This window comes from Moschus berezovskii, chromosome 10 (assembly GCF_049115385.1).
Source record: "Moschus berezovskii isolate FMDL1 chromosome 10, NW_MosBer_1.0, whole genome shotgun sequence".
NCBI lineage: Eukaryota > Metazoa > Chordata > Mammalia > Artiodactyla > Moschidae > Moschus > Moschus berezovskii.
Window position 1 is genome coordinate 83,789,521 of NC_142469.1, and position 21,587 is coordinate 83,811,107.

Below are 21,587 nucleotides of genomic sequence, written 5' to 3' on the forward strand. Positions count from 1 at the left end.
TCTTACTCATGATCCAATTATCACAATAAAGACTTTTGGAAACAATGTCCTGTTTCAACTTTAGATCTTCATCTAAACCAGTCAGTTCTTCAAAATCAAGTACTTTTTAAAAAATGTATTTAAGTAGGTTTTTCCTGCATCTTTACCTGCCAACTCATTTTCTTCCCTAACTTCACATGTCACTGAAGCACTGTACCAGTCAAGTCATTATATATCTATGTCTTACTTCTCTATTCCCTTCCTCTGCCTTGCTCTGTCTACACAAGAGCTATAACATACAAACATGCATGCAGGTATTTTATCTGTCAACATATGCCCATATCTCTTTGTATAAAGCAGAGATTTGTCTTTTTGGTTGAACTCTACCATATTTAGTAGATGTTCAGCTAATATTTAAAAATTGTTATGAGGCTAAAAACAAGGAGAAATTATTTCTCCTTGTTCTTTCAAAGATATTAACGATTAGAGAGATAAATGAAAAGATTAACAGTAGAAGTGTTTTTCAATCATGTATGTCATAAGGCATGAAAATCAAATAGAAAAACGTTGCTTTTCAAATCAATGCAAGTTGCTCAAAATAGTTTTAAAATATAGGTGTCTGTATGTATGTTTGTATGTTATTCCCTATGGACTTAAAATATTTATGGAATTGAGCACAAAGATAATGCAGAATATGGAAGAACTTTTGGTGGAATTGAGAATCTAAACTTTATAAGGTTTATTTTTACATGTTCTTTCCCTGTCCAATTTATAAATTTTATTCAATATCAGCTTTGTCAGGGTGGGTACTTTTTATGTGCTACACATTTAGATGCTGGGGTTGCTAAGGGTCCGACATGACTGAGCGACTTCACTTTCACTTTTCACTTTCACACGTTGGAGAAGGAAATGGCAACCCACTCCAGTGTTCTTGCCTGGAGAATCCCAGGGACGGGGGAGCCTGGTGGGCTTCCGTCTATGGGGTCACACAGAGTCGGACACGACTGAAGTGACTTAGCAGCAGCAGCAGCAGCTCATTTTCTATTTTATCTTGATAATCTTCATGGCATAATATAATTTTTATTCTTAGTCTGCATTTTTATCCACTAACAAGCAACTGTAACGACTGAGTTTTCTTCTTGATCTCTTAAATAAATTAATTACAAAGCATATGGACTTATATTTATAGGGCAATTTGTATTTGACACCATGAGTGTGGCTAACATTCTGAATAACCAAGAAATCGTACAAGCTCTGGCAGATGGATTGATACAACTTTCAAAAGAAAATTCTGTAAGTGTTCCTTTGAATAAAATAAGCTACAAAACCCCCCAAACTTAAATTTTAGTGTGCATTTACCACTTCATCCTTTAGGACACAATACCTTGGAGAAATAGCATCGGTTTATGAAAACAGCCACTGAAAGAGTCTGAACCCAAGATGTATTATTACACAAAAATAGACATATAGGAAAATCATCTCGATTATTTGATATTAATCATATGGTACACTGTTCTATCTTGTGATTAATTTAAGTCAGAAGTGACTCCTTAAAAAAAAACCTGTTTAGTGGCTTATATTTCACATAAACATTATTCAACAATTAAAACAATTAATAGTATGGCAGAAAAACTGAGAAAGTATGAAATCAGCTATAATAGATGAAAGGCAAGGAAGGCTAGATGAGAGAGGAAGGGAAAGAGAAAACAGAACAGAAGCAAGCAAGTCAATAATTTGGTTGGGGATAAGTTTAGAGAAAGCCTGAAAAAAATCAGAAGCAAATCTTGAATGCTCTTCCAGAAAAGTCAGTCCACGTACTAGGACACAGTGAGGGGAGGCAGTATAAAAATGTACTCTGCCCTAATATCATAGAAAGGCTCTAGGAAAATAAAATACAGTCAACTCTATGTATCCTTGGGTTCTGCAACCATGGGTTCTGCACCCTCATATTCACCCAACCACATGTTGAAAATATTCATTAAAAAAAATTCCAGGGACTCACCTGGTGGCTAAGACTTCATGCTGTCAATGCAGGTGACCTAAGTTTGTTCCCTGGTCATGAAAGTAGAACCCACATGCAGTAAATAAGACCTGGAGTGGCTAATTAAATACATATGTATTGTTTAATCCCAAAAGTTTCGAAAGGTGAAACTTGAATTTAGCCATGCATTGACAACTATTTACATAGTGTTTATACTGTACTAGTACTATAAGTAATTGAGAGATGATTTAAAGTATATGGGAGGGACTTCCCTGCTGGTCCAGTGGCTAAGACTCTGCACTCCCAATGCAGCGGGCCTAAGAAACTAAATCCTGAGAGCTGCAACTAAATACTGAAAATCCCATGTGTGGCAACTAAGGCCTGGTGCAGCCACATAAATGAATAAATAAATATGTAAAGTATGTGGGGGTGTTTCCCAGGTAGTGCAGTTGTAAAGAAGCAGCCTGCCAGTGCAGGACATGCGAGAGACTTGGGTTCGATTCCTGGGTTGGGAAGATCCCCCAAAGTAGGAAATGGCAACATGCTCCCATATTCTTGCCTAGAAAATTCCATGGACAGAGGAGCCTGGTGGGCTACAGTCCATGGGGTCACAAAGTGAAAGCCAAAGTTGCTCAGTTGTGTGCAGTTCTTTTCGGTCCCACGGACTGTAGCTTACCAGGCTACACGGTCCATGGAATTTTCCAGGCAGGAGTACTGGAGTGGGTTGCCATTTCCTTCTCTAGGGGATCTTCCCGACCTGAGAATCGAACCTGAGTCTCCCACATTGCAGGCAGACGCTTTAACCTCTGGGCACACACACCGAAGTATATGAGAGAATGTCCTAGGTTATATGCAAGCACTACACCATTTTACATAAGGGACTTGAGTGTCTGAGAATTTTGGTATCTGCAGAGGTCCCGAAGCAAATCCCCGTGCATAAGGAGGAATAATTGTTGCAGCCCTCAGTTCAGGGGAGCTGAGAACAGGACAGGAATGGGGTATTATTGACATACCTGATGCTGTATAAGGCTTGTAGTTTTCCAAGAAACAGTTCTCAAATCCTTCCTTCCCACTGTAGTAATTATACTTTGTGGGGGATTTAACATTGCCTTTGGACACTTTCTCCTTATCCATCATGGTTTCAGCTTGGCTTCCTGGGTAAGCACCAGACATCTCCAGGGCTCATGGCCCAGTGTGGAGCCTGAGGAGTTGCAGCCATGATTTTCTTCTCTGAAGACTCAACTCTCCAGTGCAGTAGCCCTCTCACAGCCCAGCAATAAAGGCCCTGGAGAATTCCGCTGATAATATGATCAGGGATGTTCACAGGGACAATCCTGAGGCCCTGGAATTCTCTGCACTGTTCTCAAACACCAAAGAATTATTCAATGTTTGATGTTGGTTCATGGTACTTATGCCACCAAAGTATTTTAAAATAACCTTGTATGATATACTTTTCATGGTGTTCAAACCTACAGCCTGAGAGGGAACCAGATTTGGGAGTCTCACCAGGGTGTTTTCCCCAAGAATTCTGCTGCTTGGAGGCTCTCTTCTTTCCCCTGTAATACACCAAGTTGTCCTGTCCCCTTTCCTCCTCTGGCTAAGAGGCCAGTGGTTCTGAAGACCTTGAGACCCTCCCACAGGACCTTGGCATCCTCACTGAACTGTGACAATAAGCTGAGAACCAAGATTAACCAGAAAGCCCCATTTACTGCCTCAAATAAGAGTTACTTTGTTTTCTAGACTTGTAAATTAGGTAGAAAGCTGAAAATGCTACTAGAAAATGTGTTCTCATATCTGCTGCACTCTTGTTGACCTGCATTTGAAATAAAAATTCTTTTTTTTGGGGGGGTGTTGGTAATCTTTCAGGACAACCCTCTGGAATTTTTGTCATATTTTCTACTAAAGAAATGTAGTAAAAAGAGCAAGCATTTTGAAGGAAATGTCATGCTGACAAAAAGTGACCCGAAGGCAACACACAGTTTACTCACAAAGGTAAAATTACTGTGGTATTTTTATGCTGTTGCTTCACTGTACAGTTTGAGAAATGTGCTTAAGAAATTCATAATCAGTAATGATAATTCTAACCTGGAAAGCTTTAAATTTGTCATTTCTCCTAAGAACTTCATTTTCATGGATTTTTATTTTTAAAAGGGTGTTTTGTAGTTTCATAATGTTAGTAACAGATTGCAGCCATGAAATTAAAAGACGCTTACTCCTTGGAAGGAAAGTTATGACCAACCTAGATAGTATATTAAAAAGCAGAGACATTACTTTGCCAACCAAGGTCCGTCTAGTCAAGGCAATGGTTTTTCCAGTGGTCATGTATGGATGTGAGAGTTGGACTGTGAAGAAAGCTGATCGCCAAAGAATTGATGCTTTTGAACTGTGGTGCTGGAGAAGACTCTTGAGAGTTCCTTGGACTGCAAGGAGATCCAACCAGTCCATTCTAAAGGAGATCAATCCTGGGTGTTCATTGGAAGACTGATGCTAAAGCTGAAACTCCAATACTTTGGCCACCTCATGCGTCGAGTTGACTCACTGGAAAAGACTCTGATGCTGGGAGGGATTGGGGGTAGGAGGAGAAGGGGACAACAGAGAATGAGATGGCTGGATGGCATCACCGGCTTGAAGGAGGTGAGTTTGAGTGAACTCCGGGAGTTGGTGATGGACAGGAAGGCCTGGTGTGCTGTGATTCATGGGGTCGCAGAGTTAGACACGACTGAGCAACTGAACTGAACTGAACTGAACTGAACTGAATCTACTTGATTAGTGGATTACGTGGCATCATGCTGATGAGAGTAACACTAGTTGACTCTTGAGGAAAGAATTGAATACTTGTATTCTGTCCAAAATAACCTAAAGAGCCTAGGACACTTTTTTTGGTGAAACTAAAAATGGTTTTTTTCTTCTTTTAGTTGAGATTCAAATTCATAAAAGAAAAAAAAGTGGCTTTGAAGCTAGTTCTTTAGTCAAGCAAAAATAATTTTGCCTGTACTATATTCAGAATACGTACATTCTTGGTTAAGTGAAGTAATATGGATTCAGGAAATACTGAAAATTGCATTGTCATTCAGATAACTGATGTCTATGAAAATGCCATTTCATGCCCATTGGAAAAGCACCTATCTTTGATGATTGAAGGCTGGGGATGCCACCCCTAACACAAAGTCACCGTGGAGACTGTTAGGAGAAATAGACTTGTAAGTTCTGCTAGTAGCAAATGGTGTGCTGCCCTGTTAACTTGATATTCTGGAAGACTTTGTTGCCCTGGCTTTACAGGACAGCACAGTGCAGGGAAAGGCAAACGGAGGACCGCTGGGGCCACGTCCTCTCTGCCAAGTTGCCCTAGACTCACTTAGCAGAGTGAAAGGCCGGCAGTTATGCAGTCCCTGCCCTCTGTCTTTAGTAGACCTCTTAGTCATGCCTCTTAGCAGAACCCCCACCCCCTGAAGCAGCTTATTCTTCCCAACCATAAGCATCCTCTCCAGGAGGAGTCTTGATAAACACATTCCCAGGGATATCAAAGCCTTTAGATGTTAGAACCCTGCTTCCTTGTAGCCTGACCCCTAAATCTATCTCTTAGGAAACTCACAGACCATGTACTCATCAGGATTCTCCAGAGAATCAGAACCCATAGACCTGCTCTTGTTACATAACTTTCCTGTAATAAAACTACAGAAATGTTAAACTCCTTAATGCCTGGAAATATCTTTGATATTTTCCTTTTTAAAAAGTAAAATTAGAAAAAAAATAGGCGTTAGATTCTTATTTGGTTCTCTGTTATTTAACACTTGGGAGCTTGTGCACGATGCCCATGAAACAAAGTTGGTGGCCCTAGGAAGGAAAACCACAAATTAAATATAGGTGCTGAATTCGGATAAAATGGAGGTGAGTTTCTCCATACCTTGGAGTTTATTTTTTAAAGTGTAGATATTCATCCAGAGGAGCACACAAACTCTCAGCCATGGGAGTGGAAAGTAATGCCTTCTTCTGAGACAACTGTTTTATAGATTCTTCCACAAGGGTTTGTGTAAGAGGATTAGTCTGCCAAATCCAGGACCAAATACACATACATATATACATATAGGCAGGTAGACAGCTCACTCTAGAAACCTATCTATCATCTGTCTATCATCTGCTGCCCAGTCAGCAGTAGAGTAGTAACTCCTGGCCTTGATATGCCTGCAGTGTTTACACTGATGCTATGGAACCATGGTGATAGGTCACAGCCAGAATCATAGTTCTTCATTGTTCTTCAGCACTATCATTTTCGCAACTACTGCATGCATGCTCAGTCGCTCAGTCGTGTCCAACTCTTTGCGACCCCATGGACTGTAGCCTGCCAGGATCCTCTGTCCATAGGATTTCCCAGGCAAGAATACTAGAGTGGGTTGCCATTTCCTTTCCCAGGGGATCTTCCAGACCCAGGGATTGGACCACATCTCCTGTGGTTCCTGCATTGGCACGTGGATTTTTTTTTTTTTAACCACTGAGCCACTTGGGAAGCCTCACAACTCTTTCTGGACCCTAATTCAGGTAGTCAAGTGTTTTCTGGGAGAAGCACCAGCAATAAGTAGGATGTTAGCAATAACTAAGATCCTAGAGGAAAATTCTGAATATGTGATCCAAAGTCTCCCTTTACAGGCCGTGGAGAGAGTCAAGGCAAAGGCCCATTGACTCAAAATAATTGTTTTCTTAAAAATGTGCGAAGTTTGCTGCTCTGTTACTTCCTTCAAGTTCGTCCTTCAAAATGAATAACAAATGGCATCTTAACCTAAGAACAGGCCCTAAAAATCCTAATAATTAGATAATATAAAATGAGAGAACATGTTGTTTTTAGGTTCAAACACAATTACTATGTCAAATTGACTTGCTATCCACAAAGAAAAATTTACATTTAAGAAATAGCTGTAGCTGGGAATTCCCTGGTAGTTCAGTGGTTTAAAAATTCTTAAAAGGCTGTTGCTGAGTCAGAGGTGAAACAAAGCCCAGTCTGAGTAAGCAAGTTCTAAGATAGCCAGGGTGGTCTAGGAGTCCACTGCTGAGCTTCGATGACTGAGCACTCATGGGAGCCTGTCCAAAGGGATGATACCCCAGATAAGGGGGCCTCCATCATCTGTGGAATCCACAATTCGAATCTGTATGCCGTGGGTTCTCTTAACCTCCAGTCAAGCAGGCTGAGTTTCATTTTAATTTTATACCTGCAACCACGTCTACCTACACAACTGCAGTGTCACTGCTGACTGGTTGAAGTTATCATTTCTCTACATGAATGATCAGCATTATTACATATTTTGAAAAAAGACAATGTTCCACGCATAGAAATTTTGAATTATTTTGTCAAAATTCAAAGTAGATTTCCCCCTACCCTGCATAAATATAAATACTGGAGTAGGGAATGACAACCCACTGTAGTATGCTTGTCTGGAAAATTCCGTGGAAAGAGGAGCCTGGCAGGCTAAATTTCACGGGGTCACAAAGAGTTGGACCTGACTGAGCACACACGCTCGCAAGTATAAATACACGCCAGACTGGTGTGGGTCAGCCCCAAATGCAGAAGAGAAAGGACATGGTGAAAAGACTATGTGGAGCAGCCATGAAGTGCTCAGACTCAAGTGGGGGGCCTGCAGGCCTGGGAGAAACTGACTGGCTGTGTGTGCTTCTGGGCCCAGGGGTCTTACACAAAGGCTCCAGGCAGCCATGAGGGATGTCTGCAGGTACAAAATAAAAGTGTGTTTTTGTCTGAGTAGAGTAACGCAAAAGGAGTCTTGGTTATAAATTGTTGCATTTCTTCTAGTTTCACCCCTACATATCAAAGGGTTGCCATGGATAGTTTTATCTTTGACTCGGAAGGGTAGCAGTAGTGACCATTAATCATCATTAGCTTTCAACACAAACTTGGGACCATTGTTCCATTTCTCGGGTGGACCCTGGGATGCTGCAGGGGGGCTATTTTTTACTGTGATAATTTATATGGAAGCCACAAGAAAAATTAACAAGGCAAAGTGAGGAAAGAATAAGCCATATTTAAATGTGGAAACAAATCTAGAAGTGGCATGTGAATTTATGACACTTTTTCATTAGGTGAAAAAAGAGGTGAATTTTACAAAGTACTGTGAACTTTTCTTCTGGCATCTTGAAAGTAAGGTAACTTATGTGTGCACTGCTGCCAGAACTGAGGCAGAGACCTATTTCCCAGGCACGTGTGAGGAGCTGCTCCCAGGGAAAACGGCAACTGCACTGAATTTAGTTTCTTCACACAGTTCCTAGGAAGCAAAAAGTTATTATTTTTTAAAACATAAAATTTAATTTTGTTGAGTGCTTAATTTATGTGTCTAGAGAACACTGTGATTAGGGCCAAAGGCAGAGCTACTGAGATCCTCCTGTGAGCTTAGCACTGACTGGGCATTTAGATATCCCAGGGCCTCCCTCCAAATAATCAAGTCTGCATTTAATTCTCAGGAAAGAGATGTTATAGAAGATAACCCTCAGGACACAAAACCAAGTCTCAGCAAAAATGATCCAAATTTCGAGTTGCTGGTTAACCTGGTAAGCCAACTATTCTGGTTTGTTCTTTCTTTTTTCTTGAGAGCTTCTCTTAGAGGGTAAAAAACCCCAAATATAACTGGAGGAGATCCAGCCAGTAGCTTTTTCTTTTGAGTAAGTCCTGATCTAAAAAGAAGTTGAACCAAGGGGATGGACATGAAACATCTTGGCAACAAGTCATCTCTGTGCTACTCCATGCTTTTCTAATAGGATGCTGCTGCTGCTAAGCCACTTCAGTCGTGTCCGACTCTGTGTGACCCCATAGATGGCCTCCTACCAGGCTCCCCAATCCCTGGGATTCTCCAGGCAAGAACACTGGAGTGGGTTGCCATAGAAAGGCATTTAAAAAATGGTCCGTGGACACAAAGGTTCACAGTTTCTAACTGACCCATCAACTGTTGATTTAGTATAATCAGTCAATCACAGTTTCTAACCAACTCATCATCAGCTACGGTCTGGTTTCAAATGTTGAGTATAATCAATATAACCTTTCAGTTCAGTTCAGTTCAGTTGCTCAGTCGTATCCAACTCTTTGCGACCCCATGAATCACAGCACGCCAGGCCTCCCTGTCCATCACCAACTCCCGGAGTACACTCAAACTCACCTCCATCGAGTCGGTGATGCCATCCAGCCATCTCCTTCTCTGTTGTCCCCGTCTCCTCCCGCCCCCAATCCTTCCCAGCATCAGACTCTTTTCCAGTGAGTCAACTCGTCGCATGAGGTGGCCAAAGTATTGCAGTTTCAGCTTTAGCATCAGTCCTTCCAATGAACACCCAGGATTGATCTCCTTTAGAATGAACTGGTTGGATCTCCTTGCAGTCCAAGGGACTCTCAAGAGTCTTCTCCAACACCACAGTTCAAAAGCATCAATTCTTTGGCGATCAGCTTTCTTCACAGTCCAACTCTCACATCCATACATAACAACGGGAAAAACCATAGCCTTGACTAGACAGATATACTATCTAGGTTGGTCATAACTTTCCTTCCAAGGAGTAAGCGTCTTTTAATTTCATGGCTGCAGTCAGCATCCGCAGTGATTTTGGAGCCCAAAAAAATAAAGTCTGACACTGTTTTCACTGTTTTTCCATCTATTTCCCATGAAGTGATGGGACCAGATGCCATGATCTTTGTTTTCTGAATGTTGAGCTTCAAGCCAACCTTTTCACTCTCCTCTTTCACTTTCATCAAGAGGCTTTTGAGTTCCTCTTCACTTTCTGCCATAAGGGTGGTGTCATCTGCATATCTGAGGTTATTGATATTTCTCCCAGCAATCTTGATTCCAGCTTGTGCTTCTTCCAGCCCAGCGTTCCTCATGATGTACTCTGCATAGAAGTTAAATAAGCAGGGTGACAATATACAACCTTGACTACTCCTTTTCCTATTTGGAACCAGTCTGTTGTTCCATGTACGGTTCTGACTGTTGCTTCCTGACCTGCATACAGGTTTCTCAAGAGGCAGGTCAGGTGGTCTGGTATTCCCATCTCTTTCAGAATGTTCCACAGTTTATTGTGATCCACACAGTCAAAGCCTTTGGCATAGTCAATATAACCTTTAGGGCTGTCTTTCAAAGGGTAGTGGGTGGAGGTGTGGACAGGCAGAGGCTTGGTCCTGTGCTGCCGGTTAACACACAGCGCACGTGTGCCGTCTAGCATTTCTACAGCACATATCTGCTTTTATTATCATGTTTCAATCTCAGAATTCTGAAAGGAAGACATTAGAATCCATATTTTGTAGAAGAGGAAGTCAAGTCAGAAAACTTATATGATTTCCTTAAGGTCAAGAAACAGGCAGAGAGAAAACTTTGAATCCTGCAGAAGGGCGCTCAGCCCTGGACTCTTTCCCAACCTCTTTCCCAACAGCTGAGACCAGTCCGCCTACAGTGGACAGTGTCCCTGTGGACCTCGGCGGCTGCGGGCTCGCTCAGCCCCACGCCATCCCCAGGAACCACCCAGGAAGAGAAGGTTTACAAGGAAACAAATATGACAGTATCTCCTCTGACCATTGGTGATAATACCGCACAATGGTTTTGTTACCCAAACACAACTCCATGTGCACAACGTACAGTGAAGCCAAACATACCAAAATGTGGGAGTTTGGAGCGGAGAAAAGTTAATCGCAGGGCCAGGCAAGAGACAGGTGGCTCAGGCCTTAAAAACCCCAGACTCCGTGAAAGCTCTCAGCAATGTCCTTTTCTAGGAAAGTTGAGGGGGAGCGTGGTTAGTCCTTGCAGACTTCTCAGTATCAGAGCCTTTGTTCTTGAGGTCAGGTCATGGTCAGGTAATGACGTTCCTATAAATTTCTACCAAACATGATCCTCTGTTCTGACAGGAAAGGGCCAGGTCCCAAGGCACAACTTTCACCCTCCGAGCTCTGGTCTTGGCTGACAGGAGGCAGCTCTCAACTGGTGGCTCCTTCAGGGCCAGGTCCCCAGACCCTGCCCAGCCGTCAGAACTGATGGAGACAGGCACCCAACCCGACTGGCCCGCCCTCAGGCTCCTCAGGCCGCCCAAATGGCAGGGACAGGTTCTGCAGACTACGTCCCAGGCAGATGGCCCCTGCCATTAGGTCACAGTGGTGGGGATGGGGGAGAAGCTCACCACTGCCTCAAGGCCTGGGGCTGGCCGGTGGGCGGCCTTGGCAAGAACTCCAGAGCCCTGCAGAACAGGGTTCCTGCTGGCCCAAGGCTGGGTGAGCTAGAGAGCCCAGGGAAAAACCTGAGATCCACCTCTTACCTCAGTTTGCACCAGAAGACCACCACTTGGCTGATGGTTGGTGGAATGCTCCCACCAATGGTAGCTTATTGACAGCTGGTTGGTTGTGGGAGGGGCCACTGTGGCACCTACCAATGGCTGAGCAGGAGTGCTAAGGGTCTCTCAGTAGCTGTTGCCTAGTAACTGGGGGGTGGCCTGGGGTGGGGTAGGCGTTGGGCTAACGGGTCACAGCAATGGCCCCGAGCTAAGAGCTATGCTGGGCAGCGCTCTGTTATAGTTTCAAGATAACAGCAGAAGTTTGACAACTGAAGCCTTAGATCAAAATTGTTATAAATATTAGATAACTCCAGTATTTTAAAGATCACTTCATGGCAAACAGATGGGGAAACAATGGAAACAGACTTTATTTTGGGGGTTCCAAAATCACTGCCCATGGTGACTGCAGCCATGAAATTAAAAGACGCTTGCTCCTTGGTAGAAACGTTATGACCAACCTAGACAGCATATTAAAAAGCAGAGACATGAATTTTGTAACTAAGGTCCACCTAGTCAAAGCTATGGTTTTTCCAGTAGTCATGTATGGATGTGAGAGCTGGACTATAAAGAAAGTTAAAGTTAAGTTGCTCAGTTGTGTCTGACTCTTTGCAACACCATGGACTGTAGCCCACCAGGCTCCTCCGTCCATGCGATTCTCCAGGTAAGAATACTGGAGTGGGTTGCCATTTTCTTCTGCAGGGGATCTTCCCGACCCAGGGATCGAACCCAGGTCTCCCGCATTGCAGGCAGACGCTTTAACCTCTGAGCCACTGAGCACCAAAGAATTGATGCTTTTGAACTGTGGTGTTGGAGAAGACTTGAGAGTCCCTTGGACTGCAAGGAGATCCAACCAGTCCATTCTAAAGGAGATCAGTCCTGAATATTCACTGGAAGGACTGATGCTGAAGCTGAAACTCCAATACTTTGGCCACCTGATGTGAAGAGCTGACTCATTTGAAAAGACCCTGATGCTGGCAAAGATTGAAGGTGGGAGGAGAAGGGGACGAAAGAGGATGAGATGGTTGGATGGCATCATGGACTCAATGGACAGGAGTTTGAGTAAGCTCTGGGAGTTGGTGATGGACAGGGAGGTCTGGCATGCTGCAGTCAGTGGGGTCCTAAAGAGTCAGACACGACTGAGCGACTGAACTGAACTGAAATACACATAAAATATAATATGGGCTGTAAGCCAGCTGCCAATGGATATAGATGTATTTTAAACTCATTGTGCCTGCTCAGTCGCCCAGTCTTGTCTGACTCTTAGTGACCCTATGGACTGTAGCCCACCAGGCTCCTCTGTCCATGGGATTCTCCAGGCAAGAATACTGGAGTGGGTTTCCATTTCCTCCTCCACGGGATCTTCCTGACCCAGGGATCAAACCTGTGTCTCCAATGTCTCCTGCATTGCTGTGGATTCTTTACTGCTGAGCCACCATTGAATTTAAACTGTCTAAATAGGCTTTATATACAATAGGCATGTGTTTGAAAGATTAAAACTAATCAAGAACAGTATTTATAGTATTTCAAACAGAATGAGTGTTCTGATTCTTCTCTTAAATTATTTTCACATTTTAAGTTTAGCTCATGAAATTATGGTTGACATTTCAGGCGCAGATCACATGGCATTAAACATTAATATTGTCTTATTTTATTTGGGGCAGTGTGGGGCTGGAGGGGAAAGAGGAAATTGTGTTCTAAGAGTTTTAATCATCCTAGGTGCAAATACAAGGCCATTAGATTTTAAACATTTGAATATTGTGATTGTTTTCTATTATAAAAATACTGATTTTACAACTTCAAAAGTATAAATATAAGGGAAAGAATCCTAAGTCCAGTAAGGAAAATTAATTTCTCCAATCATAAACATAGCACTCGATATCAGGGTGTGGGATTTCTTTGCACCAGTGCACGGCTTTTCCCTCGGAATTGCTAAAACAGGACTTTGATATATAGAAAGCATAGAACATTGGGAAACCTAACTCTCCAGGAGAGACAGTAGTTTTTCCTAAACACAGAAAGAAGAGCATGATTTTGGTATTTCATAATACACAGTGGGAAATAACTATTGAATTATTTGATAATGAGAGGTCTAGCTCATTTCAGTCTTGTTTACACAATAATCAATAAAACGCTATTGGGAAAAAAAAAATAGGAAAACAATGCACAACCCAAAGGCTTTCTCACCATCACCTCTGTAAGGGCAGAGTTTGCCTTCACATCATTGTAGAGCCAACACCTAGCACATGACACTAGATATCTATACGGATGGATAGATGGATAAAAGTAAATTCTCAACCTGCACCTTCTCAAGATTCAAGAGTCCAAGGCCCATCTCTACTATGGCATCAGGCTAGCCAGAGTGAGGGACAATTTGATGATGGGGACAAGCAGTGGTCAGCAGAGTCCTCCACATTCCCTTATCAAATTTCCCTTCAGCCCTGCGTATCATGAACCAGAAAGACACCCTCAGAGAGACCACCTGACTGCTCAAAACTTTCATTTCTCTGTCTCCTTTGACTGTCAGACCTTTTGATGATGGAAGCCTGAAATGAGTCATTTTCACTTTCCTTCTGAATTCTTAATGCTTTTCCACAGGAGAGAAAACTCCAGCTGGATTCAGCCGAAAAGCGAACCAGAGTCGTCAGGGAACTCTTACAGAGTGAGAGAAAATATGTGCAGATGCTGGAAATTGTGAGAGATGTTTATGTGAGGCCACTGAGAGCAGCGCTGTCATCAAACAGAGCCATTCTGAGTGCTGCAAACATCCAGATCATGTTCTCTGATATTCTGCAGATCTTATGTCTCAACAGGTAAACTCTGAATAGCTATATTTTGAAATATTCATTGTGGTATGGGAGGAATACACACTTGTTTCAAAAAGTTATACAGAGGCTCAGTCATTCTCTGCCCTTGTTGGGGACACTGCCTGATCATCTCACAGAAGAGAGATGATTCTCGACACTGGGCTGCAAACAATAGTGATGATTCCTGGGGTGTATCCCTGCCTGGACTCAGAGCTATAGGTCAAGGAGTGGAGTTCGGTGCCTGGGGATTCTATATTCATTATGCTATTTACACAAAAGACAATGGGAAGGGGAGCTGTTCATAGTCATCAGTGTTTGGCTGATCAGTGGGAGAGGAACAGGAGGCTGTAATGGGACTAAGTCACTAGAATACTTTGCTCAGAGAACCAGAGGCTGGGGATTAGTGTAATAACAGTATATGTATATGGAAGGGTTGAGAAAGAAAATTGATCATTTTCACTGAATAAAGTAAGACAAATTGAGCTTGTGTTTCTCTGTAACTCTTTAGATAACTTCGAACAAGTTCCTTAACTTTGGGGACCCCAGATTCTATAAAAGGAACAAGTGTGCTTCCAGTTTTGAAATTCTGTGATGGCTGAAGAATAACCTTTGATTCAGGGGAAATGGGCTTAGTGGTGGTGATGGCATTCAGCCATTGAAGTGAGTTGAGCATCCTCCTCTGAGGACTGTAAGAAACTGTCCCCAGGCAAAGGGGAGAGGGAACAGTCAGGGCAGCCTCTCCAGGCCAGCCTCTCAGCCCCCAAGTCAAACTATTTCCTCCCTTTCCAGCTCTGTGTCAAGGCGAAAGAATCTGACAAAAGCTCTGCCCTAAATGACTGAGTACAAATTTATTTTTTGTAAGTTTATAGGCTGTCATTGGTCAATATTTCACAGCTATGCTTTTCTCATGTTGCAGGCGGTTTCTAGATGACCTGAGAGACAGACTACAGGAATGGGGCCCCACTCACTGTGTGGGAGAAATATTCATAAAGTTTGGAAGCCAGTTGAACACGTATTCCAATTTCTTCAACAATTACCCTGTGGTTCTAAAAACTATTGAGAAGGTAACAGATTGAGGGACCATCCAGGCATTTATTAGACCTTCTGAACTTGTGAGGACTAGAAGGACTAGAATTAGTAGGAAAGACTTCTTTTCTATCCTTGGCTTCCAGATCTCCTCTGGTTTACCATGAGCTCTTTGAGGATGAGGGCACTGACTTACTTAGTTTCGATCACTAGGGGCTGGCATAGTGCTTGACCCAGCAGTGCCTAGGAACCGGTTGCAGGACTGAACTAGTCCTCATGCAAGTTTCCAGACTCCCACCTGCCCCAGTTACTCTGGGGCTTGATTATAGGAACACAGTTCACAGTTAGGCAGAAGCAAAACTGTGAACCCTGCTTTCACACTGCCTTTACAGCCCGTGTGGTGAGTCCAGCTCTCTCATGGAGAAAAGGAATTCATAATCGTGCTGAAATAATGATACTCAATGTGTGAAGTCTCACGATAAAATAAGGAATTCCTTTGTTTTGTATTCCCGAGCAAGTGCATTTTAAACAGCTATCTTTGTTGTGACCAATGTGTGTGTAGTCTGAGCAGGACTATGCAGCTCTAATCTGCCCCTCGCTGCTCTCACTGGGATCTCCTCTGATGACAATAAGATACCTCTTTCCCCTCCTTGGTTTGCATCCAAAGGGCAGCAGGAGGGGCACCTTGGGACGTGGTGGTGCCCTCTGCCCTGTCCCTGTGTTCACTGTGGCCCTGCCCACCTGTCTGCCCTGAGGCCCTGAAGTGAAGGCCTGGGAGGTCTCTGAACACTTCCTGACCTCAGACATCTCCCTTTGTCGTCTTCTTCCTGCTCCACCCAGGGAGTTTAAGCTCTGCTGCGCAACTCGATTATGTGAAAGTTGCATGAATAAAGCAGTGTCATTGAACTGACCTTTAGGACAAGAATTGGAGCAAAGCATCACATGTTATCATAGTGGATTGGTGCCAGCAATTTTGTAGTTATGGATAATGTGTCTATTTCACTAGCATGGGGGTGCATATAAGTAAGTACTCAGTAAATGTTAGCTATTAATATTATTGAAACCAGTGACTATTTGATTTCTAGAAATTAGAATTACTGGCATCTGAGAAAAATGAGGTGACTTCCTGGGGGCTGTAATGGTGATGAATAATGCATTTTAAAACAGATTTTAAGTACAAAGGGGCACCTTCTTAATGTTATTGTGGAAAACATGCTTAACAGCAGAATTACACACCAATCCCTACACTTAACACTTACTGTGTGGCAGGCACTCTATAAATAGGATTTCCGCCTCCTTCCCAGCCCCTTACCAAGAGTTAGCTATGACATCCTTGAGAAAATCGAGACTCAGAGGAGTTAAGTAAGCTTGACAAAGTCACACAGAATTCAGTTCAGTTCAGTCGCTCAGTCGTGTCCGACTCTTTGCGACCCCATGAATCACAGCACGCCAGGCCTCCCTGTCCATCACCAACTCCTGGAGTTCACGCAAACTCATGTCCATTGAGTCGGTGATGCCATCCAGCCATCTCATCCTCTGTCGTCCCCGTCTCCTCCTACCCCCAATCCCTCCCAGCATCAGAGTCTTTTCCAGTGAGTCAACTCGACGCATGAGGTGGCCAAAGTATTGGAGTTTCAGCTTTAGCATCAGTCCTTCCAATGAACACCCAGGATTGATCTCCTTTAGAATGGACTGGTTGGCTCTCCTTGCAGTCCAAGGGACTCTCAAGAGTCTTCTCCAACACCATAGTTCAAAAGCATCAATTCTTCGGTGATCAGCTGTCTTCACAGTCCAACTCTCACATCCATACATGACCACTGGAAAAACCATAGCCTTGACTAGGACCTTTGTTGGCAAAGTAATGTCTCTGCTTTTTAATACACTATCTAGGTTGGTCATAACTTTCCTTCCAAGGAGTAAGCGTCTTTTAATTTCATGGCTGCATCAGCATCTGCAGTGATTTTGGAGCTATCTGCATGCAAAGTCCATTTTCATTTTCCTATACTGATTAAGTTCAATGATGGGTTAATTTATGGTATAATTAATACACTGTACTTAGGATATCAGGAAGCACCTATAGTATTAATAGTACTGTGATTACGTGATGTTGCCCTTTTGCTTTGAGCACTTCACAGATTATGCTTGTCTGGTAGAACAGAAACAACACTTCACAACTGTCTTACAGAATTTTGACAATATAACTCTCACCTTTAGTGCAGAGAAATGATACCAGCATTCCGAGCTTTCCTGAAGAGGCACGATATGACCATTGTTACCAAAATGCTAAGGTAAGCTCTGAGGGAGAGCACAGCTGGGTCACCCCAAGGACTGGTGTTCTGTGGCCTCAGAAAGGGACCAGAGCTCCGTAATCTCTGTGCCTCCTACAGTCTTCCGGAGCTGCTTTTGTACCCATCCCGGAGGTTTGAAGAATATATTCATCTTCTCTATGCTCTGAGGCTTCACACTCCTGCAGAACATATTGACCGTGGAACCTTGACCATTGCAATTGACCAAATCAAAAATTACAAAGGCTACATAGATCAGGTTGGTTGCTGGTAAGAGTCTGTGTCCTTTAAAAATGTTATAATGCTTTTGTGGAACTCTGAATCCAAGATTCTGAAATCCCTTAGCCTCTTGGAGTTCTCGTCAAACTTTTTCATCCTTTTAATGCTAAATCATTCTATTCAGTGATATTGAGCACTGAGGGCCTTTATTCTAAACCAAATAATGTTTTCAGATATCTCTATAAGTACACTTATACAGATTTAAAAAAAGAACAAACCTCTTTGTTTCTGAAAGTACTTCTTAATGTATTAATCAACTTTCCTGCCTAAGAAAGTACAGCAATCACAATTATTCTCTGCAAGATTTGATCATCTTGGAGTATAGGACTACCGTTCTGAACATGTCACTGTGAAGGGCACACAGCCCAGGAGTCTGGGCTGAATGGAAAAAATAACACAGTACACCCAGAAGAAAACTTTTTGAACAGAATCTTGCCACTTTCCTCTTTGTTTTAAAACACTGGGTACAGGAAATTGAGATTCTTATGATAGTTTATGAAAATATTACAACATTATCAACTGCCAAAACATATTTTAATCTATTTTTATGTATAAAACATCACAATTGCAGTTTGCCTAAAATCACTTTCTTTTCTAGATGAAGCGGAACATCAGTATGAAAGATCACCTGTTAGACATACAGAGACTCATCTGGGGGTGCCCTGTACGTATTCTAATGCATTTGCTACATCTCATGCTCAGAAAGGAGACAGAGATTCTAATTCAGCTAACATCTGTTGAGTGCTGTTGTGTGCCAGGTGCTGCCAAGCTCTCATATTCCACATCCTTGTTATCTGCAAGGACGCTGGATAGAAGATGCACAAGTGCACTTGACCCCATCCCATGATTTCTCTGTAGTCTTAGCACCTTGCTTGGTACTACAGAGCTCATGACCCCCTTGGAGGAATGGGGCCATGTCTTTATTGTTTTCTATCTCCCTGCACATAATATCTGGCGCAGGATTCTGCCCACTGAGGACATCTGTAAAAATCCTAGAAGTCCTCTGTTGGTTATCTGTTACCTATGGAATATCGTCTGACTCGTTCTACTTTCTTTCTCACTGCCTTTCAGTTCAGTTCAGTCACTCAGTCGTGTCTGACTCTTTGCGACCCCATGAACTGCAGCACGCTAGGCCTCCTTGTCCATCACCAACTCCCAGAGTCCACCCAAACCCATGTCCTTCGAGTCGGTGATGCCATCCAACCATCTCATCCTCTGTCATTCTCTTCTCCTCCTGCCTGCAATCTTTCCCAGCATCAGGGTCTTCTCAAATGAGTCAGCTCTTTGCATCAGGTGGCCAAAGTATTGGAGTTTCAGCTTCAACATCAGTCCCTCCAATAACACCCAGGACTGATCTCCTTAAGGATGGACAGGTTCTATCTCCTTGCAGTCCAAGGGACTCTCAAGAGTCTTCTCCAACACCACAGTTCAAAAGCATCAATTCTTTGGCGATGAGCCTTCTTTATAGTCGAACTCTCACATCCATACATGACCACTGGAGAAATCATAGCCTTGACTAGACAGACCTTTGTTGGCAAACCAATGTCTCTGCTTTTCAAAATGCTGTCTAGGTTGGTCATAACTTTCCTTCCAAAGAGTAAGCGTCTTTTAATTTCATGGCTGCAATCACCATCTGCTGTGATTTTGGAGCCCCAAAAAATAAAGTCGGCCACTGTGTCCACTGTTTCCCCATCTATTTCCCATGAAGTGATGGCACCGGATGCGATTACCTTAGTTTTCTGAATGTTGAGCTTTAAGCCAACTTTTTCACTCTCCTCTTTCACTTTCATCAAGAGGCTCTTTAGTTCTTCTTCATTTTCTGCCATAAGGGTGGTGTCATCTGCATATCTGAGGTTATTGATATTTCTCCTGGCAATCTTGATTCCAGCTTGTGCTTCTTCCAGCCCAGTATTTCTCATTATGTACTCTGCATATAAGTTAAATAAGCAAGGTGACAACATACAGCCTTGATGTACTCCTTTCATGTTCAGTTCTAACTGTTGCTTTTTGACCTGCATACAGGTTTCTCAAGAGGCAGGTCAGGTGGTCTGGTATTCCCATCTCTTTCAGAATTTTCCACAGTTTATTGTGATCCATACAGTCAAAGGCTTTGGCATAGTCAATAAAGCAGAAATAGATGTTTTTCTGGAACTCTTTTGCTCTTTCCATGATCCAGCGGATGTTGGCAATTTGATCCTGGTTCCTCTGCCTTTTCTAAAACCAGCTTGAACATCTGGGAGTTCACGGTTCACATATTGCTGAAGCCTGGCTTGGAGAATTTTGAGCATTGCTTTACTAGTGTGTGAGATGAGTGCAATTGTGCGGAAGTTTGAGCATTTTTTGGCATTGCCTTTCTTTGGGACTGGAATGAAAACTGACCTTTTCCAGTCCTGTGGCCACTGCTGAGTTTTCCAAATTTGCTGGCATATTGAGTGCAGCACTTTCACAGCATCATCTTTCAGGCTTTGAAATAGTTCAACTGGTATTCCATCACCTCCACTAGCTTTTTCGTAGTGATGCTTCCTAAGGCCCACTTGACTTCACATTCCAAGATGTCTGGCTCTAGGTCAGTGATCACGTTATCGTGACTATCTTGGTCGTGAAGATCTTTTTTGTACAGTTCTTCTGTGTATTCTTGCCACCTCTTCTTAATATCTTCTGCTTCTGTTAGGTCCATACCATTTCTGTCCTTTATCGAGCCCATCTTTGCATGAAATGTTCCTTTGGAATCTCTAATTTTCTTGAAGAGCTCTCTTGTTTTTCCTATTCTGTTGTTTTCCTCTATTTCTTTGCATTGATCACTGAGGAAGGCTTTCTTATCTCTCCTTGCTATTCTTTGGAACTCAGTATATAGCAGGAGTTTAATATGTGAATTACATTGAATTAAAATATCAATCGATTGTTTTTATTTGGCCAAATTGAGGAAGCAAAATGCAGTTGTTTTGGCCTAATTTAGATCTTCACATTTTGAAAGTGAAAGAGTAATGGGACTGACCGGATTACAGAAAATCCAAAAATCTTGGGACTCACAGAGTCCACAGAACTTTATCTCTGGATCACTATATGCCCCAAGTGATCATCTCTATGGCTAGATCAGTAAAAGAGCCTGACATCTTAATTTGTAACATTTCATTCACTTCCTTTTCTTGATAGATCCCTTCCGACTCACCCACATCCCCACTTTATTTTTTGCAGTAGGAAAGCATTTATAATAAAAAAATAATTTCAATAGTTTTAAAACTTAGACAACTCCCTCAAATATAGTTTTAAAAACAATGCTGTCTTCATAATTGAACTGAGTTCTACTCAACACTTACATCTTTTGGGATATGATTATTCAGTAGTGAGACTTATTTTATAAAAAAATATATATTTCTAATTGTTTTTATTTCATAGACTCTATCAGAAGCAAACAGATATCTCATTAGGGTTCAAGATGTGGCCCAACTTCACTGCTGTGATGAGGACATAAGTTTCTACTTAAGGTAAATATTCAACTATCCTATGGCTATGAGTGTGTCTTACTTATCTTGTACCCAGAATCCAGTACAATGTCTGTCATATTGTAAATATACAATAAATCTTTATGTTGATCTGAAAAGTTACACACACACCCCTCTGAGATGATGTAAACTGTTTATCACCTTACTCAGATTCCAGGCAGCTACTTCATAGAATGGAAGAAACTAAACTGTCATTGCCTGGGCCACTAACTCGAGACATGGGATTTCTGGTTTGGTCACTTTCCTACTGAGAGGAGAGCTGATGTGAGATATCACATGGATGATCTGCTCAACTCTAAGAAAGAGAAGACCAGTTAATTACCTGCAGTTAGTTACTGAGGTCAGCACTCGAAAGGTCTCGCCGTAAGACCACCGCTGTAGCGAGGTCTCACGTGTCTAGTTTGCGCAGTGCTCACAGTAGTGTAAAAACTATTGT

General features: G+C 42.5%; 1 protein-coding gene across 6 annotated transcripts in view; it reads left to right on the forward strand.

The window, feature by feature from the left end:
- Nucleotides 1-21,587, forward strand: part of ECT2L (epithelial cell transforming 2 like) — an 85,762-nt gene that overhangs the window by 56,218 nt on the left and 7,957 nt on the right. For 3 of the 6 annotated variants that reach the window (XR_016038446.1, XR_016038447.1, XR_016038445.1), the window contains exons 8-17: nucleotides 1,169-1,272; nucleotides 3,827-3,952; nucleotides 8,423-8,509; nucleotides 13,850-14,064; nucleotides 14,975-15,122; nucleotides 17,299-17,372; nucleotides 17,472-17,628; nucleotides 18,247-18,312; nucleotides 21,045-21,133; nucleotides 21,309-21,491. Coding sequence is in view for 3 of the 6 variants with exons in the window: in XM_055433788.2 (XP_055289763.2) it covers nucleotides 1,169-1,272; nucleotides 3,827-3,952; nucleotides 8,423-8,509; nucleotides 13,850-14,064; nucleotides 14,975-15,122; nucleotides 17,299-17,372; nucleotides 17,472-17,628; nucleotides 18,247-18,312; nucleotides 21,045-21,133 (1,066 nt within the window). In the remaining 3 variants the exon portion in view is untranslated. The remainder of the gene's footprint in view (nucleotides 1-1,168; nucleotides 1,273-3,826; nucleotides 3,953-8,422; nucleotides 8,510-13,849; nucleotides 14,065-14,974; nucleotides 15,123-17,298; nucleotides 17,373-17,471; nucleotides 17,629-18,246; nucleotides 18,313-21,044; nucleotides 21,134-21,308; nucleotides 21,492-21,587) is intronic. The other 3 variants (XM_055433788.2, XM_088840785.1, XM_088840783.1) reach the window with 2 other exon arrangements.